Source organism: Chiroxiphia lanceolata, chromosome 6, assembly GCF_009829145.1.
Source record: "Chiroxiphia lanceolata isolate bChiLan1 chromosome 6, bChiLan1.pri, whole genome shotgun sequence".
In the NCBI taxonomy this organism is placed as follows: domain Eukaryota; kingdom Metazoa; phylum Chordata; class Aves; order Passeriformes; family Pipridae; genus Chiroxiphia; species Chiroxiphia lanceolata.
Window position 1 is genome coordinate 18,069,872 of NC_045642.1, and position 25,087 is coordinate 18,094,958.

At 36.5% G+C, this 25,087-nt stretch overlaps 1 protein-coding gene across 5 annotated transcripts in view; it reads left to right on the forward strand.

Annotated features, from left to right (window-relative positions):
• CHID1 (chitinase domain containing 1) overlaps positions 1 to 19,068 on the forward strand; it is a 101,704-nt gene extending 82,636 nt beyond the window's left edge. For all 5 annotated transcript variants that reach the window (XM_032691989.1, XM_032691987.1, XM_032691988.1 and 2 more), the window contains 3 exons: positions 12,534 to 12,614; positions 16,680 to 16,722; positions 18,800 to 19,068. In XM_032691989.1, coding sequence (XP_032547880.1) covers positions 12,534 to 12,614; positions 16,680 to 16,722; positions 18,800 to 18,898 — 223 coding nt within the window. In that variant the 3' untranslated portion in view covers positions 18,899 to 19,068. The remainder of the gene's footprint in view (positions 1 to 12,533; positions 12,615 to 16,679; positions 16,723 to 18,799) is intronic.
• The last annotated feature ends 6,019 nt before the right edge of the window (positions 19,069 to 25,087 follow it).

The following is a 25,087-nucleotide window of genomic DNA, read 5'->3' on the forward strand; positions in this document are numbered from 1 at the left end:
TCTCATGCACTTGTTCTATCATCTGTTCTTCCATATTAATGCTGGGGTGATAAAGATGGTGATATTACTGTAATTTTTACCCCCAGAAATTCATACAGTATGTCCTTATAAGAGCTTTCATATGAAAATATTCAAGGATGTCATACTGAAATATTTCATAGACTTTAAGATGAGAATCTTTAAAGCTCAGTACAAATTTTAAAAATAAAATAAGAAATTTATGTTAGATTTAAAATCTTTTGAAAAGAAAGCAAAACCTTGAATATGTTATTTGTTATAGAATAGGAATGTTATGCTTAATAGTAGACACTTGTAAATTCTGAAAATCAAATTAAACAGCAGAAATACTGTTGCTGTTTGCACAATGAAAGTTAACTAATTTTAACTACTAAATAAACATTTTTAGTTTACTTCTATACTTTTGTGTTTCTTTAAATGTTACTAAAATATGTTAACATTTCAGTAGTTTCTTAATTTATGATTTAACTAAATTCTCTTTTGGAAATATTTGTGGGTCCAAATGCAAGTACTTGTGCACTAATATGTGCAAGCACTGACTAACAGAGGAGCAGAGTTTAGGCTTTGCCTGATCAAGGAAGAAGAGATACAATTGATATGATACTGACAAAATGGTAGGGAGTTGTAGTTAATGACAGGTAACACAGTTATAAAATTCTGTTGATTTCCATCAATTTTGATTATTAGAGCTGAATCTTTTCAAGAAATTATTTAGTCTCTGTGTAAAATAAACACAAATACCCTATGTTAGCTTTAAATTTAATTTTGAGTATCCAGCAACTCAAATGAAAAGGTAAGAAAACTTGTATGCGTTGCTTGTATTTTATTATAAACAGCATACATTTACTGGAATGAAAGAGTATTTCTGGTTCTCTGAAGCTCATGTATTGTCTTTCTGCATTCAAAATTACAGAACCAATTCTTTACAGGATGATGTTTTTGTATCTGTGAAAATTGAGTACCTTTCTGAATTCCTTTTGCATTACTCATCCTTTCATTGTGTTAAAAATAAAACTTGAATCTGAGTGATTGACCAAGGTCAAATGGTGAACAGTATAATTTGAATCAGCCGTAACATTGAACAAAGCGTGCTCCTGACGTTAGACAATTTTGTTATGGAATATACTTCTGCAACTTGGTAACTTCTTAGTTTCCACTTTCCTGCTGTGACCTTTTAGGAGACGTGACGTGACCTTTAAGGGGACAATGATGATTATCTGGAATCATGTGAAGAAACATAAGGGCTTTTTATAATTTTTGGATATATCCTAATTTTTTTTTCAAATTATATTTTTTTTGCTAATGCTGTTGCAATATTTCTGAGAAATAATAATACATCTTGGCATCTAGAGTTGCTGCCCAGGGAGGGAGAATTCACCGTTTTATCATACAAAGTCCCCACCATTATTGACTGGATTGGTATTGCTTTTGTCTAGTTTAACTTATGACATTATCCCAGACTTCTGTCTTTCAGAGGAAGAACTTGTTTCCACATAGGTTCTTTATTTTGATTAGTAGCCTTCCTGCCTCTATCACAGTCGCTTAATGTTTATGCATCATCCCAAAGTGTGAAATGCTGTGACAATTTGATGGTTTTGTGAATTCTTTCAGCACTCTTCTGTTCATTATGTTTTTATTTTATTGTACGTACAAATTACAACAAAGATGATACCTTTGAAAATGGGGGTGAACAGCAAAACTGTTCTGCCATGGGAGGAGAATCTGTAAGACCTGCCAGTCAAGTTCCTTAAATTATGTTGTTATAGTAACTGGTTAGTCTCTTCCATACTTAAAATATCTTGTGTCAAATAATTAATGCTGCTTAATTGTATTTTATTGCAAAAGAGGCAAGTAATTAAAGAGGTTCTTGCAATGGCTATGGGGCCAGAAAGGGTCAGAAACTACTTGTAATTGGAATATGTTTCATGAATATAAATTAATAGATCTCGTAATCTGTGTCTTCATTCCCCAGGATTCAAAAAATTATCCAGTATATTCAAATTGCTGTTCCTTGCTCAGAAACATTAATGGATAAAAATTACCTCTCTGCCCCAATCTTTTTTTTTTTTTTCTATTCTTCTCAGCTTAAGAAACCTCTAACATGTGTGATGTATTTAGCTCTTCCCCAATGTGATACTCACATAGACAAATGGCCAAATAAAATCCATTTTGGACTTTTCAGTGTGTTTCTCTGTATTTTGGCTGTCAATCATGTTGCAGCAGGTTCTTATGTTTTTCCTCCTAGATTGATCTGCTGCATGGAAACTTTCTGAGATTCAAGCCATCACAATCTAGAAATACAGAGTTTTGCAGAAGGGAAAGATTACTAACAACACAATATTTGGGATTTCAAGTCAGCGAGTGCCAAAATCAATCAGCAAAATTAGTTCAACCAATCCTAGTTATGGAGTTAGAGCCTATTAATAAGCCAAGAACCTGCATTTTTCATGATCTGAGGAGGTAATTCTTATTTTTCTTTAGGACTTCTGGATTTGATTCTCATTTTTGGTGCTGAGTACAGAATCCATCATCTGGCAGTAATAGTTCTTTACTTAAAGAGGAAACTGTGTCATCCTGAGGAGGGGATTGAAATAAAAGAACTTCTGAAGTGGTGCAGTATTTATATTGTAGATCACAATGTGTGTAAAGCAGTACTGACACTTACTGCAGTAGCTACAATGCAAAGTGAAAGAGGAACAGATTACAGCCCTCTGCTTTATAGAAAAGTAAGTACAATTAAAATATTACTCAGCAAAAGCCTTACCAGTCCCAAATGTAAATCAGTAAGTCTTTCAGTGACTGTAGTTGGAACTTTTTCATCTAATCCAAGCAATATTCCCCATGTTATCCATGTTCTTGCATTGTAGGCCTTTGCAGTTCTACAGCTGACAGTCCCATCTGTTTCTCTTCATCTCCTAGCTTTGCTATCACCCTCTTTTTATGTTTTCTTTACCCAACAAGGTCATTCATACCTCATCTCTGTGCATATGACTGTAGCAGGAGCTTGTGATAATTGGGTATGTGGGACACAGGGAGTTATTCCCAGGTGGCACTTCTACCATATGGTTTTGAAGTAGCTACTTGCAATAAAAAGTAGAGCTTTACTTCTCCCCTCAGGCCTGCCTTAAGGTAGAAAAGTTGACTTGTTTGTGGGTATGAACCTTTCAGTATCTTGTCAGACATAATTCAATAGAAACAATTTTTTTAATTAAAGCAAACAGATGTTTTTCTTGAGCTTTTGAAAAAAGCAATGTTCACTGATGTAATCAGAAGAAAAAAAGCAAGTTAAAGCTTTTTTCCCTAACAGTTGTTTCTAAAAAAAAATAAAAATAGGTGTTTCTTTATTTCCCATTGTATCAGTCTCTCTTCTGCTATGTTTTTATTAATTGGTACCTTGAAGGATTTTTTCTCTTTAATTTTGCTTTGGGCTTTCAGTATTTACCTTTGTTACATGCATATCATACTGTTTGTTAATATTTAACTTGTTTGGCTTTACAGTTAGTAAGTGTTTAAAGGACATTCTTCTTTTATTAATTACACAGCTGTACTGGTGATTGCTCCATGTGTTGGATGACTTGTGTAGGGAGTGCAAAGTGATATTTTGAAAGTGTTATTGCAATTCAGTGTGTTTGCATATGGAACAACTTCAGACACGTAAATGCCTTACTGGTTTACCTTTAGAAGTGTATTAGGATAAATTGTAAACACTTACTGTCTGAATTTCCTCAAATAATTGCAAAAAACAAACTTCTGTCATTCAAACACAGCAAAAGTATTTGTTTTCTAACTTCCCCAAAATGTTAGAATTTGCACAGATCCCACATATGCTGAATATAATGCTCTTTTTTGCTGTTCCTCTAAATCAACAATTTCTTCAGCAAACCAAAAATCCTTTGAGAGGGCCGTAGTTGGGGCTAATGTGATAAGTAGTGCTGTTTAATTTAAAAATAAGAAAAAATTATATACATACCTGTTAGAGATAAATAGTATTTCATTTTGAAATTTCCAGTTAGTTTAAAGGAAAAAAAATATGGTGGTCATAATTTTGTCCCTTGATTTTCACTCCAAATGTTACCATTTGATTTAAGTAACGAGTTTTTTGGAAATCATTTTGCATAAATACGTGCATATTGTTTTTTGCTTTAAAATTTAGTTTTAACAAATATTAGCAGCAGGCAGAGATAAGTGTGTTCAGCAGAAACTAAACAGATAAAAATATACAAATATTTGTTGGAGGTACAGCAAAGATGGAAGATGGTCTGCTGTTTTGTCATGATGAAAAGTGCCAGGCTTTTCTTTAAAACTGAACACTGTCCCATGAATATGTATTAGTTTAACTAAATATCAAAAGATTTAAAAGCTGTGTTCTCAAATATGTACTTAACTGCCCTGATGAAGATAGATTCTTAAAAGGGCATAAACCTCCACTCTCATTGATTTAAAATAGTTTATTATTTACGTAACCTATCTTCAATCCAAGTCAAAAAAGGAGGAATTATATGCTATCTAGATTATTCTAAGGCATGTTAAAAATGTATTAACCCTCTGAGATTTGTATTTTTTATGAGAGATTAATAGTCGTTTGCATGAATTTGTTGTCATTCTGTCTTTTCAAAAAACAAAGTCTGAAAGTCTTCCATGAGTTCTGTTGGTGTACACCATCAACTCTGCCAAGTATGAGATATTAAATCGAAGGTCAGCAACAATGTGCTTTGTTCTTCACTTAACTTGGTCCCAATAGATGAAAAAGAGTATATAGTTCATAGCTTCATAGGACACTGGAGGTTTGTAGAATTTACTGATCGACCACAGATTTTCCTTTAGTGTAGTTACCTTCTTTAGTTACAATCCTTCCAGTCGAGGATGGAATTTATTATTTCTTTTGTATGAAACTATCTGCTGTATATTGCTTGATAATGTAAATTTGTTGCTGCACATCTATAACTACTTAATGACAAGAATACCCCTGAACCATGTTTCTTTTATCTTTTTATCTGTGTTTGGTGTTCAGATCCTCCTTTTGCCAATACCTTTGATGGTATTTCTTTAAGAAGCCAAATCACTCATTCACAACAGTGGTGGAAATTGTAGGGCTGATATGATTATCAGCTGAGGAATCTGAACACGCTTCTGAGGCTATTTGGAGTTATCTCATTCTCAGCATCTTGTGAAGCAAAGGGAATCCAAGTAGCAGTCAGCTTTCTCAGTCTCCTATTGTAGTTAGTTTTTTCATCACCTGAAGTTCTGGTTCCTCTGCTTCTGTCTGGCCTAAACTATTTCTCCTATTGCTGGGGAGAGAAGTGACAACATTTCTCTCTAAAGGCAGTTGCTGACCTGGGTCAGTTTTACATACCCAGTGTCCTGCACACTACAGGTTTTGTGCTCTACCTGACTAAAGAGTCATTTGGGAGCTACACTGCCGGCAGATGTTCCCCTTCAGTCAAGTGTCCTTGTCCCATCCTTGGGGCCTTCTGCTGCTTGCACCCAATGTATGTTCCCTTTCTTTCTCCTTTGCTACCAAGTGTATCCTTTCCATGGTTAGGGAGAGACACAGGAAGCAACTGGAAGAGCTTGGAGTGATATTTAATGGCATTAAGACCATCTGACCTTTTAGGCAAGGGTGGAAAAGAAATGTGATTTTTTTTTTATGTGTACCTTTTTTTATGAAGTAGGAATGGAAGAATTAAGAATATCAAAGTAGATGAGTTTGCACTCAAACTTCATCTTCATAGCTGGAGTGGATCAAATTTCATTCCCTATGCACTGAATTAGGATTATCTGAATTGTACCAGGCTCCAAATCCAGTATAACAGTTTTTATAGATAATCTGTGTGGCACTGTATGAATATAGCTGATAAGTATATTTTGAGCAAGAGGAAACTCTATATAAAGTTTTTATGATGTGTGTAAAAGAAACCCCAAAAAAACCAATCTGACATGCAACAGAACTAGCATGGTTTTAGTTTTTGTTATTTACAGCTGAAGCTGAGCAGCAGATCTGTTAGTGTATCTGAACTTTGTTCAGCCTTGCATCCAAAGATATACAGCCCCACTTTTTCAGATGAAGTGCCTATTAGGTCAGTTCTTGGAAGAATGGAGCACAGTATTGAACTTAGAGTAATTTATTTGAAAAAGCTGTAACCTCAACGGAGCATTACTTAAACATTTCAGAAAATGTACCCTTAAACTAGCAGTTTTATCTTCAGAGATTTTATTTTTAGGATGAACCTGCTGGTTCTTGAAAGAAGCCCATAGGGATAAACAAGCATTGGTTTTCATCATGTTGAGAAGTATTTTTAAGCAAAACCACTATGTCTTGTCTCAGATTCTATAGTAAACCAGATTATTGGGTGAGATGGAGCAGAATTTAAGCTTCTATGTTGTATGGTCTAGGAAGGACTAATACTTTTACTGATTCTTATAGGAATTTATTAGGACCTGCGTTTCTTCTCTGAAGGATGGACATTAAGTTGCAGTAATTTCAGTGCACTGCTTCAACTCTGACTGAGGAAAGAAACACCTATAGGCTTCTCAACAATACATATTTTCAGTTCTCCTTCAGAAAAAGTAATTCTGCTGAACAGCAATGTGTTATTGAAGGTACACAAACAGATATGCAAGCCTTCTGCCTCAATCTAGTTGCATCTTCATTGTCTGAGAAATATTTATTGCCTTAGACATAAAGATCTTGTTTTCTTTAGGGAGATTTTCGTATCTTCCTCTCATATCTGTCAGTTTGAGTCAAAATCTTAAATGTATAAAGAAATTTTCACACCTTTCTGTCTTGTGTGTGATTACTTGTATTCATAGATCAATATCTAACTGTAAGCTTGTGGGCTTTTTTTGGTAAAGAACCACCATTTTGATTATATTGAGAAATGTTAGCATGCACTAGATCACTTTCAGCTGTACTTGAAGTTCCCTTGGGTAATTTACCAGTGTGCCATTGTGTACGCTCTCAGGTGGGTCTCTTTATAAAACCTCTGTAAAGTTAAATGATAATAAGGGGCACTATTAACATGTAAACCCATATGCATAGAAATGCCATAATGTTTGTGTTTTCTTCTGTAGCTGCAGTAAGGCACTGAAAGGTTTTGGTGCTCATTGTTTCTTGAGACAAGAGACAAGGATGCTTCTGAAAAGCTTGACACTGTCTTCTGTGTCTTCACAGTGCTGTAAAACAGGAATACTTGGCTGCCTCTCTGCAGTTGTGTTCACCAAAGTATTATTGTTTCTAAGTTACTTTGAGAATGCTAAACAAGGTGCACTTCTAAAGAGCCCAGAGTAATGGTAGAAATGTCACTGAGGTTCTGCTTATTTTCCTTGGACTGGTGCATCATGGCAGAAGGTAAAAGGTTAGTGGGTTTGTGTGAGGTTGGTGTGGCAGTGTGGAAGCACTGAAAAGTGTCATCTGTCAAGTCAATAATGAAGTATTGTGAAGAAATCAGAGAGAATGATTTTATAAAAGTTACTGAAAGCAACACACTCATAGAAACTACTCTGTTGGAAACCTATTACTATTAAAATAGTAAAAATATTCTTATTGCCTTTTAAAACTGACAGAGCAAAGTGTGAGCAGCAAAGGGATTAGTAGAGAAAGGTAATGCTTACTTACAGATTTTTCATTTCTAGGCTGCTACTTGGGTGCTTTAACAGGTAACAGATTGGTTTCTCTCTGCAAACTGTATTTTGCTGTTGTTTTACATTAAATAAACCAAGGATCATAACAGAACTAATTTTGAATAAAATATCCTGTAAGCATGCTTATGGAGTGTGCTTTCCACTCCTCTCAAAAGCATAAATCATCAGAGTAAAAACTGTTTTAATGTAAGAGTGATCTTTTAATGATCTAGAACATGTGTAGTAACTGTCTTTTTCTTGGATAACCTGTTTGCTTTTGAAAGAACTTGTGGGATTTGTGTTAGAAAAATCTGAATTCTTTAATGTGCAAACGAGATACAGTGGTATGCAACTTTACCACCATTTAAAGCTGGAATTTTATACTTACATATAGTAAATATAGTATTGAATGGTGAGAGGAGATGAGTAAAAAAGTGCTTAAGTGATCCTGAGGAAACTAGTTTGGTGAAAGCTTAATTGCTCAGTCTATTGCTGACCTTTATTACTGCACACTATATAATGCTGTATATATATATATACGCACACACACATATATAATATTACGCTGTTCTTGACTCTGCCACTAAGCTTTTCATAAATATATGCATGCTCGCAGGACTATTTTAAAGGCTAATATCTAAAGATTGTTAAATTGCAGGGCATCTCTACCTTTTGCAATTTTAGGGTCTGAGTGAGTGGAAACTCAAAATCTCTATAAAATCTTTTTTCCTTTTCAAATTTTCTTCATTTTGTGTTTTCATTTATTACCATCCAAGGTATCTCTTATCCAAACTGTTAGTTTCATGTCTGAATCATTTGGTAGCTTGTAGGATATTCAGAAATTTTACATCTGTTCTTTAGACATAATCTTCTAAGACACAGAGAAGGCAAAATAAATTCTGAGTCTTAAAACCTTTTCAATTAAAATTTTTAAAGTGTTTCCAGATTGTATTGTTTCTTGACATTTTGTCCCACTAAAAAGGAAGTAGTTTAAGAAAAGCCTAAAATGGAAATTTTAGTGTAGTAGAGATTTTCAAGCTGAATAGTATTTTTATCCTTTGACTGAATCACTCAAGTTTGCTGTATGGAAGATAAACTCAGTTTCTTGCAGCAGGAGCAAATGATCCTTCATTCTGACTAGAGACCTGTTGCTTCTAGTCAGAGTTTTGTTCATGTGAGAACTGAGGAGAAAATATAAAGTGTTAGAAAAGAGCATCAAAACGCTCAGTATGCTCAGTAGTGGTTTCCTTTTCACTGAAGTTTTTTGTTGAACAGTGACTCAAGACTAGTAAAGCAAAGTATTTGAGGATTAAAAAAGTTAACCTTCATTAAAAAAATCCCAGTCTAAGAACTTTATATGAAGCTATCTCTTTTCCTAGAATGTATATTCTTGTTGCAAAAGATATACTAGAGACTGATTCCTTTATATTCTGGACAAAGCATTATCCATGAAGATAAATGCCTTCTTTGGGGGGACTACAGATTTTAGTTTTTACCTTAACATATTCCAGGGCCATACCATTTTTCATGTTTTGGAAGAAAAGCATCTTACAAAAGGAAGACCAGCCATGAATCATGAGAACCTTTCATCTGGATCCTTTATTTATTAGTTGAATGTGCAGTAAAGTGCAATAGTGTATAGGTGTAACCACATTAGTGTTGTTCAGAGATACACATCTTTGGCAGGACTAACTTTACAACTCCATAATATGTATGTTTTGGCTTCTCATTTACTTTGTGGAAGGGAGTGTTTGTTTGAGTCCAACTATGCCTGGTATGTTTGGAACCAGGAGTATCAGTGATAAAAATAACAGTTGGTGTCTGTAGGCCAAGGAAGTGTCCCTTTTAAAAGAGATGTGGCAGCTTAAACGATCCAGAATGGCCTTTGTCTATGTCAGAACATGCATTTGCAAGTTAGACATGCAGGTAACATCTGCCTTTTTTTACTATTCCTGATGATCCATGCAGATTTATCATTTCTACATGCTGCATTGGTGCTTCCTTAGAGGCTAGCATCAATCCAGATACTTCATGCTGACCTCGTTTCAGGCTAGGACCACAGGAACAGCATGGCTTTCTCTACAAATGGTCACAAACTTCCCAGGAAATATGTAGTGCGAGGCAGTGAAGCTGCGTTTTCAGCGTTTATCATTCTCACAAGTGCTGAGGCAGCTTGGTAAAAGAAGAAAGGTAGTAAGTTAGGAGCTGATGGATGAGGAAGCAAATAAATTAGTCTGGATAGGAGTATAAAAGCAGATGTGAACTGGGACAGAGGCAGCAGAAAGAGGGATAAATTAGAAAGAGAGGAGAGTAAAATACCAATAAATACGAGTTGAGAGGAGAAGAGTGAGGTGAGAGGTGGAAAGAAGGAAAACTGGCTGTGATGAGCTCCCTGCCCATTCCTTTTCCTCTCTGAGAACTTGGAAATTGATATAGATCTCTGGTACCCCAGACATACTGATATCCCATCTCTTATTCAGTGTGATGGCAAATGTCACTTTTTAATTTTTTTTTTTTTTTTTTAGATTTTTTTGAAACCAATGCATATCAAACATTTGTTGAGTCAAGTACTGCCTAAGCTGTGAGATAATATGTTAAGGGTGCCTGGTAAGCATTAGTTTGACTCAGGTGAGTGTGTTGTACTACAGGTGCTGCAGTTTTACACAGGAAGGCTTCCACTTAGGATGCACATAGTAAGATACTACAGAGATAATAGGAAATATGGCATAGGATTTCACAGACAAGTATCACAGAATTACAGAACATTTTGAGTTGGACAGGACCCACAAGGATCATTTAGTCTAACTCTTGAGTGAATGGCCTGTACAGGGATCGAACCCATGACCTTGACATTATTAGCACTATTCTCCCAACTGAGCTAATCTTCCCATATAAAGTCATATGTTCAGGAATAAAGCTGTGTGCCAGGATGGCTTGGCTGGTAATTCTGGGCTGTAACATATTGGTCCCATAGTCTATATGAGTGTTGTCTCCTGTCATTACTGAACTTGTTGTTGTGGAATGGACAGTTTGTTAAAATCAATCTTTACATTTTAAATATACAAAACTAGATATCTTTGCATATGTTACTAGTGGGGCAACTTAAAATCTTGTCTGTCTTATGGGCAGGTTCCAAGGTTTAACTTGCACTATTTGAAAAGGTCCATTGTTCCAGGGCATGTGTGTGAGAGGAAGAGTGCAATAGTTGCTTCCATACGTTTGCTTATGTAGATGGGTAAATAGCATGTCTGGCTTGGGTTCATTTGATGTAAATACAAAATGAAAACCTTCTCTAAAACCACTAGCAGTAGGCAACAATTTGCCAATATATTTGCCAATATTTGAATAAGCAAGCCACAGCTGAAGGGAGAAGATATTCCTGGCAATGCTGAATGTTTTAATTGCATCTAGAATAAGACCAAATAAGAGAAGAAATCTTTTACAAACTGGGAAATGCAAACTGTTGCTGTTTTTTGATGTATATTAGTGAGGTAGAATTTCAGCACTGATGCAGTCAGGATAGTGGCTGATAGAAATTGGTTATAAATGTCTTTGACATAGGAGAGGGAAATTTCTTATTTAGATGATTTGAAAGAAATTTCTCCATCCAATTCCTGTCATAAGCAGAGAAATTATTACAAGAATGAGACCTATTGTGAGAGAGATGGTTTTGACAGATTTTTCAAAAATGGATGGCTAAAGATGCAGGTTAAAAAGATGTAGAAGAAACAGGGGAAAAATACATCTCTTATTTGTGTGACACCCACGTGGCTTCTATCACTGGCAGTAGCTTGCCATCTTCTGGTCCTCTTACATGTGGCAGGCAGAAGCTTTGTTTCTGTTTTCCAGTCAGAAACACAGACACAAGGAGACACTGTCTCTGCACTGAGGTGATACTGTGAGTTAACCAAGAACATAAATTTACAGCATCCTAGCTATTCCACACTAGCTATTCCAAACCAGTTCCCCAAGCAGTTTTTTGGGTACAAGTAGTACTCTATTCTCACTGTGTCAAGTGAGGTAGGCCATTCCATGTTCAAAATGTTTGTGCAAGAGAATAATGCCAAGAAATCAGTGGTGGAGAAAATTCTTATGCAGAGATACTTAGCAGTGACTTTTCCTTGACAATTTCATTTTTAGAAGATTAGCTAAGCCCCTTTGATAGAAGAACTTTTCTAATGACATAAACTACATGGTAGCTTATGATTAAGAATTGCATTGATTAGCCTTAGAGGACACAACTATGCACAGCCTAGAGATGACTTCAGTTGCTGTGCTTTGGCATATGGGTTTCAGGCTGCAGAAATACTGAAGCACTGCCTTCATGTGCCCTTATAGATTTGCAATTGATGAACATTAATTAATTCACAGAATCACACACAATCATGGAATGGTTAAGGGACCACTGAAGGTCGTCTGGTCCAACCTCCCTGCTCAAGCAGGGTCCCCTGGACCACGTTACTGAGGTTTGTGTCCAGACAGCTTTTGAACATCTCTGGGGAAGGAGACTCCACAACCTCTCTGGGAAATCTATTCCAGTGCGTAGTCACACAGTGTTCTTCCTCATATTCAGGTGGAACTTCTGTGCATCAGTTTCTGCCCATTGCCTCTTTTCCTACTGCTTGACACCGCTGAAAAGAGCCTGGCTCCATCCTCCTGACACCATCCTTTCAGATACTTATATACAATGCTTTAGAAAAAAAAAAAAGCCTAATTATGTGAACATGGAAAATTGTAAAATGGTTAAGGAAATAAGGTTGTCAACAAGGAGATATTTTTGATACAGTGTTCAGCATCTAAACATGGTAAAACTGCATTTTCAGAAATTTCTGCAATTTAATTTCATAACTGCTTCTTAGAAAAATTAATTCCGTATCTATGTTTTTAATTTGCAGGTACATTGAAACCTTGAAGGAACACAAACCAAAAATTATCTGGGATGAACAAATTGCTGAACACTACTTTGAATATAAAAAGTGAGTTACATTTATTAACTTACCATTCTGCAAATATTTTTGGGTACCACACAGTGAACTGAACTGAACAAATGGAAATTCTGCTGTTTGTGATCTGTATGTCAACACTGAACTGCAGCGTAAAAGAGTGCTTCAGAAAAGAGAAGAAAATCAGAGAAGGATTAATGAAATAAACTAAAACAAACTTTGGAAGACAAGTCTGATGAGTCACATCTCTAGAAGTTATCCATCAAAGTTACCTGTTGAGTCTCAGTTAATCAGAGCCTCTGAGATTAGTACTGTGAGCTGTTGGGTGATTACCAATAACTTGGCCAAAAATAGTTCTGAGAAAAATCTGTGCTACAAGAGCCTGGTTTTACAAGTCCTGCTGATAAGATTGTTCAAGCAACAAACTTCCACTAAATGGAATAGACCATAGAGAAATGTAATAGGAATAAAATTGACTCCCAGATAAAATTTTTAGAAGGACTGAGAGCATTAAAGATTATAACTTTCTTTGTCCTCCCTTTTTCATAATGGAATGACAAGAGGATTCCTGATCTAGGAAGAATCCCTTTAAAATAGATTTAACACCCCCCCCCCCCGAACATTTTATTAATTCTCTGATAATTTGCTATTTTTATGCAAATATACAAAAATATACTGAAGTGATGCAAACAAATCCTACTACTTTTGCAAAGCTGTGTCTTGTATATTACTCAATGTATTGTTAATGTGAAGACACACCACTTGAAAAGTAGAGTAAAACATATTTTAGGCTGCTTTAGGAAAAAGAAATCAGAACTACTTTGTTATTTCCAAAATACTTTCTTGTTTTAAATATTTTTAAATGTAAAAATAACCCCAAACCGTAAAAAATGTTCTATTTTTATGTTTTTAGTTTAATTTTCAAGGTTTCTCTGAGCCTGTAATTTTCTTTTGACTTCTCAGCAACTTGTACTTCCTATCAGAAAAAAAAATTTAAAAAAAATCTGTTTGTTCAGCAGCGTTTTAATTTGTTTTCTGTTTTTGTATGAAAGGACTGGGATCTGTATTCCTTCATATTTAATTATTTGGTATCCTGTTGCAAAATTACTTTGTAGCAAACAATTACAAGTTTTTTGTTCGCTAAAGAGGAATAAATCAGAAGCTCTGTTTTACTGATCTCTAATGCACAATCCAATTGGAGACACTACAAGTCCTGGATGAAAACTTGCTCTCAGAAGAGTAAATCTGAGAGCTCTCTCTGAATGGCATGCTTCTGGGATTCATGTCTGAATCACATTTCTTATATAGCCCCTTGCAAAATGAACTTGTGGGAAAGGGATAGCTTGTCACTAATATGACATCATTTGCCTTTGAAAGCCAATCTGTGGAGGTTCTTGTGTGTGGGCTTCCTGGAGGAATATGCATAAAGCACACTATGTCTGAAAATCACTCTAAACTTCACTTGTGCTTGGCAGGCAGCTGAGTGGCTCAGTGATTCTGCAGTGGTTCAGCTGGCTCCAGGGGAGGGTTATTTAAGGGAACTCTTTCTCAGTTACCACTTCTGTTTACGAAGGTTCAGTTACATTGGACAGGGATGGGAGCCAGGCCTGAAATAGGCTTCACTGGTGAAGCATCTCACCTGGAAATCTTGCATGTCTGCAGTGGCTAAGAAATGAAATCATGAATCTTTTAAGAAAAAGCACAACTAAATGATTTCATGTAGCAGACAGAGACTGTCTATTACAAATAGTTGCAGAAATCTGCTCTCTCTAAGTGCTTGTCCGAGTGCACAGGCAAGTATTCATTTTTGTAAGTTGTGAGATTTTAGGAGCAATTCCTGCTTGGTCTGCCCATGCACTCTGTATTTCCTCCTTCCCTAACTGGTAAAGTGGTGCTGTGAGATGACTTGTAGCTCATCCTTCTCATTATTAGGGGTTTAAAATGCAGACTCGGTTTTTGTGTCCAATATAGCTTGCCCTGTCTCTATATTTTATACAACTAGCATTTAATTTAACTGAAAAGCTAGTAGTTCAGGGAATCAGAGAAACCTTTCACAGTTTGCATCTGAAAACCAAATGTCTTCATCTTTTTCAGATGAGCATTTAGTAGACACAACTCTCTTTTACTATCTGACAATTTTGTCATCCAGTTGCAACAAAATATCTCAGTGTGTTTACTATGATATGGTATCAGACCATCTCTCTTGTGAGATGTCTTCTTGGATCCTCTATTTTCAATAAAATCCTGTTCATAAAATCACAGAATCTCAGAATGGTTAAGCTTGGAAGCGACCACTGGAGGTCATTTAGTCCAACCTTCCTACTCAAGCTCTAAAGCACATTACTCAGGATTGTGTCCAGACAGCTATTGAATATCTCCAGGGAAGGAGATTCCACAACCTATCTGGGCAACCTGTGTCAGTGCTCTGTCACCCTCACAGTAAAGAAGTTCTTCCTCATGTTCAGGTAGAACTTCCTGTGTTCCAAGAGGTCTCTCATTCTATTGCTCAGCACCACCAAGAAGAGCCTGGCTCCATGTTCTTGACACCCTCCCTTCAGAAACTTATAGACATTGATAAGGTCCCATCTCAGTCTTCTCAAGGCTGAATAGGCCCAGGTCCTTCAGCCTTTCTTCACAAGTGAGATGCTGCAGTCTCCTGTCCTCTTTGTTGCCCTCCACTAGACCCACTCCAAGAGCTCTGTATCTCTCTTGCCTGGGAAGCTCAGACTGGACACAGCACCCCAGGGGCTCAGCAGGGCTGATTAGAGGGGCAGGATCACCTCCCTCAGCTTGCTGGCAATGCAGTTCCTAATGCACCCTGGGATACCATTGGCCTTCTTGGCCACAAGAGCACACTGCTGGCTCTTGGACAGCTTGTTGCCCACCAGGACCTCCAGATCCTTCACCACAGAGCTGCTTTCCCCAGCCTGTATTGGTGCATGGGGCTGTTTCTCCCCAGATGCATTTGCCTTTGTTGAATTTCAGAGGGTTCTCCTGTGCCCACCTCTCCAGCCTATCAAGGTCCTCCTGAAGGGCTGCACAGCACTCCGGAGTATCAGCCGCTCCTCCCAGCTTTGTGTCATCAGGGAACTTGCTGAAAATGCATCTGCCCCTTCACCCATGTCCTTGATGAGTAAGTTAAACAATACTGGACCCACTATCTAAACTTGGGGGGTACCACTAGTGACAGGTCTCCAACTAGACTGTGCCAGTGATCACAGCCCTCTGGGATCTGCCTTTCAGACACTTCTCAATCCACCTCACCGCCTACTTGTCAAGCCTGCACTTTCTGGGCTTGCCTGTGAATATATCATGTGGGACAGCATCAAAAGCCTCTTTCACCTCCTTTAAGACTTGTTGTCCTTAAAGGCCACTAGTATGGGTAAATAAGTATCTTGTCTGACTGCCTGTATTGTATTTTGTTGTAACCACTTCTTGGATGAAGTGTTATGCATAAAGTACTTTGGGACTTTCATCTGAATCATGACAGGAGAATCTTTCTGACAAATTTACCTACAAGCAATACCTGCAGGACAGTGACACAGTTACATACTTGACTTTTAGATATGTTGTGTACCTTCTCCCAGTAGCTTTTTGGATTTATGTTCTGTGATATTTGCACGTATGTAGAAAAGGGACAGGAGTAGAAGTTCTTATCTAAGAGAAAAGGATGTAGAAAAGGAAGAGAAATAGAGAAGATTTTGGCTGTACCCTGCCATCAGGAGACAGAGTAGCCAGAGTGCAAGTACTGAATGAATGGTAATTGATAGCAAAAGTGTCTGATTTCACAGAAACAGTGTCTCAGCTTCCAGAGTGGAATGAACACTGGTAAGAAATATCAAAGATATGAGCTACTAAATGGCAAGTAGTCTCTGTCTTTGATAAGTATGTATTAATGCTCATGTGCTAAACATACTAGCCTATCTTAATTTTACTAATAATAATTTTTTCAAAATAAAGTTGGCAGTTTTTTTCAGCACCGAGTTTGTTTCCTTTTAGTAGAAAGGAATAAAACTGGTTTTGAATTCTAACTTTAGTTTAAAATGCTATTGGAATCTATCAAAGCTATTGTGACTATTTGGTTTTCCTGTTTTACAGAAATAAAGGAGGAAAACATGCGGTTTTCTACCCAACACTGAAGGTAGGTGTCAGTTTTTCACATCAGAGGGCTGTAAGAGGACAGAAATGTTTACTTGACTTGTTGTGTTATTGAGACATTTCAGGAAATGTTGAACTGAGCTGAAGCTTTTGTGAAAGAAGTTTGCCCTTATCTAAATGTTATGTAAATTGTTATGATTCAAAGCTTCAGGTGCCTGTACAAGAAAGTTGTTTTTTCTTTCTAATGCACCATGGGGTTTTGGGATCTCTGAAGGTAAACCATGTCTAGAGATAAGACACAATAGGAAAATCCAGTGCTGTGAGAGGATCTGTCAGACACATTGTTAACAGATTGTCAGACAAGAGACCAAAGAAATTTTCCTTCTCATCAGGTTAGCTGAAAGCTTGGAGAACTTTTGCCTTTCTCTGTAACAGGGGCCTGATTCTCCCTATCAGCGTTCATCACCAGGTTTTCTTCAGTTCTCTTTCTGTGGAATATATTTCAGTGTTTTGAAAACTTAGGCATTTGGCCTTACAGTCCTTTGGCAGGACATACAATTTCTGTCTACACAATAGTCTGCAATATACCAGAATACAGGATAAAATGGTCACTTGCAGCCTTAGTTCCTAGGAAATTAGATTTTCTCAAATTAAACTAAAGGCAGTATGTTAAGCTGCTGCTGGCTTTTCCTATTGGAAGAGAATTGCTTCTGTAGTGAAACTATATAATATTTACAGAGAACAGAGACATTTTTTTATGGATGAACTAGTGTGAAATGATCTAAGTCACTGTTTTCCTGAACAGGATTGTTATCTTAAAAACCATTAGTACAATGATATTTCCCCTCATCAATCTAATTTGGTGGAAGTACCATTACATGTGGGATATTAATTACCATGTCTAACTATGTTCTTCCTAGTAGTACCTCTCTTACAGTGTTAGAAAGTTTCATTGTGAACATACCAGCAAAAAGATAGATTGTGCTGCATGCTGTTATGCTACGTTCTCTTTGGCCTTGTGGAAGGATTTCACCCTACCCTTGTCAGTACCGACCAGGTTAAGATCACTCACTCCTGTGCATTCCTTTCACTATTTCTTCCCTATCAGATACTCAGCTGTAGTGGCTGGTAAATGCATGGTTCCATTTTCAGCAGGCTTGTACTTAAATATTTTGAGATTTGTATGCTGGGGCAAGTCAAAGAATTGTTCATGTGATGATGATCAAGATGTTTGGGAAACACTGAATTTTGTTACCCCATGATAAATGTGTTTCTTACTCTTATTAATGGTGTAATCGCTGGAAGGTTGCTCAAAATTAGCTTGTTCAAGATTAGTTAAAAGCAGTAATGAACACCAGGCCCAGTGGATCTGTTAAAGATGCCTTGATACTTTATTCTGTTTTCCATGAAAATTAGTTTTAAACACATCCCTAGTGTAAGTAGTTTAAACATTGCAGTGCTGCACTTCAAAGTAAGAAAACCTGAAAGCAAAAAGGTTGAAAAATAATTATTTTTCTTGTTTGAACTGGAAAAAAAATGCAGAACATGAATTGTGGCATTGCTTCCCTTGTAAAACAAATGGCTAAACTAACTCTAACTCAATGTTTGGAGCTCAAATAGAGATACTTTTCAATATTATCTCCAAGAATCTCTTTAAAAGAGAACTGTATTAATGTAAATTGTGACTCTGTCCTGGGAAAAGGCAAGGGTAGGCAAGAGATCTTGATGGTATTTGACAAGTTGTTCTGATTGTCTTTAGTGATAAAGTTTTATTTTACCCCTGAGACATTTTTGGGAAGAGTTAGAATTTCTGTGCATTGTGAAATGATAGCCTAAATTAGAATAGTCCTTTGCATAGTTCATAAATCTGATTTATTTCTGTGGCATTTTGTCAGTTTAGCTGGTGATCTTTTATTAGGTCATTGAATTAACTGGTACGATTAACTGTCTCTTACTGAATGATTGCTTGCTAACCAGAGAGTATTTGAAATACAGACTAGGCTTTTCAGTACTTGCTTCAAGGATAGATGTTTTTAAAAGGTCTGATAATGGCATGAAGTCATGGCAGTATGGAGTGTCTAATATCTATGATGTAATTGCTTTATTTGTCTTTGTCTTAGTCCATCCAGTTGCGCTTAGAGCTTGCGAAAGAATTGGGCACTGGAATATCCATCTGGGAACTGGGACAAGGCCTGGACTATTTTTATGACTTGCTTTAAAATGAGAGATAGATGATCTGAGACTTTATTTGCTTCACTGAGGCTCCACCTTCAATTAATTTGGGTATCCTGGAGAACTGATTTTTAAAACTTCTTTTTTGTAATTTAAATAATATCTGTATTAAACTTGCATTTTTCTCAATAAAGAACCTTTGCTGATTTGCCACACAGATGTGATTGTTGGTGTCTGATAAAATTCAGAGTAAAAAAACAACAGAATTTTTTTTTAAAGCTCCTGAATTCAGTATCATTAAAACCAGACCAACATAGCTGGATGGAGTCAGAGTTGAAAATATTTTCTGAAGTGTTTTCTACAAGAAATAAAATGAGCAAGTTGATGTCATCTGATCAAAGTTTCAGACGGAGGTCTCTCAAACAGCTGCTGGTAATAACCAAAGTAATGAAACAAATCTATCAGATTACATCCAACAAATTTAGTATCTGCTGGACCCTCTGCATCTTGTCTTCTGATAAGGTAAGTGAACATAAAACGTTGTGGGAGAGACCAATTAGAAGATTCTCCCTCAATCTGGTAGAAAATCAAGCACTGACAAGCTAAGCTGTTAGCTCTGTTTTTTCGTGTTAGTAAATTCCTTAAGTAGTTCAAAGTCACAGTAATCTCAATTTATGACTTGTTTCTTAATCAGTTCTTTTACAAGAGATGCTCTGTGATTTCTCTATTCTGCTTAGCCCGCTTAGTGTCTCAGTTTACAGTATTTAGCACTAGAGCATGATGCATTAGTGGCTAGTTTGTGGGAACTGTAACATTTAGCACTAAAGGCTCTTACGCTAATGATTGATTCCATGGACATGATGGATTCCATGTCCCCAATACACTGAGCCCCACAGCAGCTCTGACAACCCGTAGGTGCTGTGAATGTGATCAGCATCTTTGTGCATGAAGCTGTCATTCTTTAGTTGTACACAATGTTTCTTTTTTCTCCATAATATAGATTTTTTTATGAACCCAAAAGCTGTAACAACTGATCAGTTTAAAAAACAAGCCAAAAAATTTGTGTCCCTGCTTTTTGGTCTATAATATTTGTGTTTGTAGAAATACACAGGCTTCAAAGCAATTTCTTCTAAGGAACTAAGAGATGCTGGGAATTTGATGAGGGTGTCATTGGTCACCAGCAGAGACTCAGCCAAAGAGCTCTGTACTCCCACTGGTGTTCTTCTTGCCACTTACAGTTGTCACAAAGATAACTGCACTCCTCTGTTCACATCCACCCTTCCTAGTAATTAATCTCAGTGGGGAATTTATCTGCCCTTGCTGTTTTCAGAAGAATAAATCCCACTGTAATCCCCCATTGATTAAAGAACTATTGATCTTCACCTTTCTGATTTAGTTCTGGCATCTCTCGACTTCTCACATTGTGAGTATCCAGCAGGGCTCACTAATCAGGCTTCTTTCTTCCATACCATTAGTAGTAAGATAATTTGCTACATGAATCCTTGTGTTCAATTAACTTGTGTTGTTCTGGATACCATTGCCAGGGTGACTTTAAATTGCTTTTGAACGAACTAGAAAGTTCAAGAATTAAATTCTATTACACCGTTTTTTTACTTTCTGTAGCACTACTGAACCAGATTGTCTCAGAAAAAAATACTCAGAAGTGGAAGAGGTTATGTTCTGAAATGGCATCCATTTTTATATTAACTAGTATGTAGCTTTCAAAACTGGATGTGGGGAAGAAAATAGCATTTCATTTTAGCTTGTTGTTCTGTCTCTAGAAAAGATACATATAATCTGTCATGTTTTTCATGTGTTTTTTATATTCTATATTGATTCTTTATGAAATTCATGATTCCAGTTTGTCTTTGAGTTGTTATGTTAGAAAGAAACGTCTTTTCCACCCTTAGAGATAGAACAAATACCTCTGTGTGTCAAAGAGATCAAACTAACTCTTGCTGTATCATGAAAAATAAATACCAAATAAGAAGTACCAGATAAGATTTTGAGCCATCCATGGTACATAGGTGCTCGAGACCAAGGATGTTGCCTTTTGTCTTTAAAGACAAAACATGTTTGTTGCTTTAGAAATAATATTCCAAAAGAAACAAAGTTGGTGTAATTCTTTATTGTGAAGTTCTCTGTTAAAAAAAAAAAAAGGAAAGAAACAAAAAAAGGGGTAAGCACCAGAAGGCATGTGAGCTCCAGAATGAGTGACAAACAGCTTCTGAGGGGTTAGTCTTGTGTTCCCCTAATTTTTCAGTGTGTAGGAGTGTCAGGTTGTCTTGTAATAGATATGAGAGATTTGGGAAATCAGTGAGCTACAATGAGCTTTCTTTTGAAATTTGCACCTCACCAGATTTATGGAAAGATGACACAGAAAAGAGATGCTGATATGAAAGGGGGTTCTGCAGAGCATCTGTGTTTAGGAGAAGTGGGGAAAACTGAGTGAAGGGTAGAAGGTGAGGGGGAGTGCTGGAGTGGCAGTGCTGTAAGGTGAATGTCATTCCCTCCATTCAAAAGGAACAGAAAAGAAACAGAAAGCACTGTTTTACAACACAAAGAAACATTTTTTCTGTATAGAAAAAAAAATTAAAAAAACCTGAAACAAACAAACAAAACCCAAAAAAAGAAATATTCCTAAAATGAGGTACTTAGCAGGGTAAGGCCAAAGATACTGGACTTAAAGGATCGAGAGTATGACTGAGGAGAAATATTTAGTGTTTCTATTAAAACAGCTTATATATATAAGTATAGCAAACAGCTTATATATAGCAAACAGTGACATGGAAGTGTGTTTATTTCAACACAGTATATCATCATTCAGTTTTCTAAAGTACATTTAAGGGAAAAAAAGCTGTGTTCTACTATCTGGCTCTGTTGCAAGAAAAATTTCTTCTTATTTAGATAAGATCTCGGGTGCTGTGAATGTAAAGGTATCTTTGATCTACCCTATGTCAAGTGGAGCTTTTTTCCACCTTTGCTCTTGTGTTTCTGAGTGATTTACTTTTTTGGGTTAGACTTACACAGAGTTAAGATAAATTCATTTCTCTGCACAATTTCTATTGCATTCACTGAGAAAAAGAAATAGCAGCTGATTCTGTTGCAGCTGGCCTTCAATAGGGAGCTAGTATTTTTATTGTCACACACATTGATTTAATAGGTATCAAAGGAGGTTTTTGTATCTGTATACATCTAAGTATCTTATTGAGACAGAAAAAAGGACTTATCTGGCTACTTGCAGGATCACATGGACCAGTCTTCTGGGATAACAGCATCTCATCTTATCTCAGGAAATGTGTCTCTTGTGGTAAAGTGTAACTTGAAAACTCTTGAAAACTAGAGTTGCCATATAGTCTTTGTAATCAGAGGCAGATTTAACACAGAATTGTGGAAAATAAATTGTTTAGTTTGTCTCATTGTGAGATGCTACTTCTTCGATGAAAATTGCTATGATATCTCATGTTATAGTTCCTTTTTGCTTTCATATGTAGGTGTGAAACTGCAGAACCCAGTGTAGCTTCCACGTAAGAAAGCTGGGAGTGAAAGAGAAGAGGTAAGGTAGACCAAAGGATGACAATAGGAAAACAGGTTCTTTAACCACTTCTTAGTTATAAAGAATTGTTGAGGAAGTTGTAACATTTTAGTTTTTATGGACTGGAGTGAAAATATAGAATACCTTTTCCATTTCTACTATGAGCTACTAGTGGTAATTATTTGTAAAAGTGGGGATGGTATTTTGTGCATGCTTGTCTGTGGAGACTGCAAACTTAATGGATGTAATTGTAACTGTAACTGTAATTACAGTTTCTCCTGAATTTGGGACATGTCTTTTGAAGTTTACTGTTTTGATTAATACACGGTGCAGCTGTTTGACTTCAGTTAAAGAAATGTCAGCATAAAGCAGATGGATTCTACCTCTGCAGCTTGAAGAGCTAGTATGCCTGTATGCAGCTATTTCCCGAAAATAACATTCCCTCAGTGATCACTTTTATATGTAGTAAGTGAAAATTAAGTAAGCCTGAATTGGTGTTTTTTAGTCTACCAGGCAATCACTTTGATAGTCCATGTTGGAGAAAAATGTATCTTCTCTTTAAAAAAAAATAACCTTTAATATGAAAAAATAACTGGAATAGAATTTGATTAACACTGCTTACTCAAACAGCTGCAAAAATAAATCACATCACTTGTCTTGTTAGTATATGATATTAAAAGCAAAATAAGTTTTAAAATGCATTCTATTGGAACAAGAACATTATAACAAAATGTTATTTTGCAAAAAATGTGGATGAATGGAATCTAAGACGCAAAATTTAAAATAGTTTGTTGTTTTACATTCCTACTTGTATCAGTTTTTCTGGATAGATTTTAATGTCTAATTGGTTACAACGTAACTTAAAATTATTTTAGTAAAAACACTGTAGAAAAACTTAGATGCTATTTTTCTTAGAAACAAACAAAAAAGTTTCTTACAAGCTCTTAATGAAAGCTCTTAATATGACCTCCAACATGTTAGAACTTATTCCCCACTTGACTGCTGAGACCAAAGCGGAGTTGCCTTCATGTGGCACATAGATTATCATGTTTTGTTCCTTCCATTGTGTGGAGTTTAAATAAGATAAAATTTGGCAGTTTTCTAGTGTGGGAAGGCAAAATAGCCAACAAGCAGTTACTACCCAATGTAGGAAATTATTTAGGATTGTGTATGTCCATTTTCACCAAATCTTTAATGTTTCTTCTCTGATTTTTCAGGTGAACTCATGTGGGGCAGAAAAGTTGCTATAGATCATTATGTTATTATTACAGTTTTTGCAATCTTTTTGTGTTTTCCTTTGCTCCTTTTGGAGGCTGAACAAAACGAATGCTGTGAGCGGACATGCCTGTATATCATGCATAGATGATAGGCCAGCAGCAGCAGCAGCAGCATTCTTGTGTTGTGGAAGTTTGGGAAAAGATGCCTTGGAGTGTTGAGTGACCACACAGACAGAGGGGGAGAGAGTGATTTATGTCATTTGCAAAGCTAGCTCCCTAATCCCTATAGTCACTGGAGAGATATTGTGGTAGGTAGGGTGGCAAAGCTCAGCTCTGGTCATGGTAGTTCCCTCTGGGCTGATTTCCCCCTTGGTACACAAATGCTGTTTCAGTTGCTGTGATGGGAGGTTTTGTGTAAAACAAGTGGTTGTGTTATTTTTGCTCTGCTATTTCATGTCCTTATGTGAAAAAAACCTTTGTGCTAATAATCTTTTTCATTTTGCTCTCATGAAAACAACTGATCAGCTGGCTAATGAAAGCCAAAGTGCCTTTGTTTTGCACTAGAGCTGGAGCTAGTGAAGAACCAGGTGGAGGTGTTTGGCATATTTAATGCAGACCACTTCTGCTATTGTAAGTAAATGAGAAGCACCCTCTTCACAAATATATTGTCTTGTGTTGCAACTGTAGATGCAACTTTAAATTAGTCTTTTTTTTTTTTTAACCTTGCTGATATCATTAGCTGGAATTAACATTAGAAAGTGTTTTATTCAATGATGCTTTTAGAACCACAGCACTAAATGGTTGTCTGCTGTATCAGGCCTTCGTGTCTTGCTTCTGCTTTTTAACTCAGAACATTTTTTTAAAATTAAATTGCATTTGCTGTTAGCTTAGAAATGTTTTAGATGGAGTTTCTGTGTCAAACAGGGGGCCAGGATCCATTTAATTCCTTCTTTCTTCATTCCCATCAACCCTGAAATTGTGGTTGATGTGAGGATGCAATTGCACACAGGACATTGGTTGAGCTCATGTCTTGAAATCCTGGTTTAGAAGTTTATTGACTATTTGAAGGCACTAGGGGTTAAACTGTACCTTTAGTATTTGCTTTAAGATTTGGGATTACTGCCTTTGATATACAAGAGGGAATGATTAGTAACTTTTAAGAGGTTTGTTTTTTTTTACTGGACCAGAGTTTTCAATTGCTTTAATAAGTTAAATAAATATATAATGTGACAGGGAGAATCTTCATCATCCCCAGAATGAAGTCTTTCTTTTTGTGTCTAATATAGAGTGCTTAAATCTGTGACAGGAGCAAGGTCCCAGTTTTGTATTCAGATTTCATCTTCTCCCCTTAGCAGCAGCTATTTATCTTATCTACTCATGTCTCTTAAGGTGGTGGGCAGGGCAGAGAAGGGAAACAGAGTGTTTGTGGCTGCTTGAGAGAGATGAGAAGGAGGGAACGAGGCAAAACAACTGCTTTCAGAAAA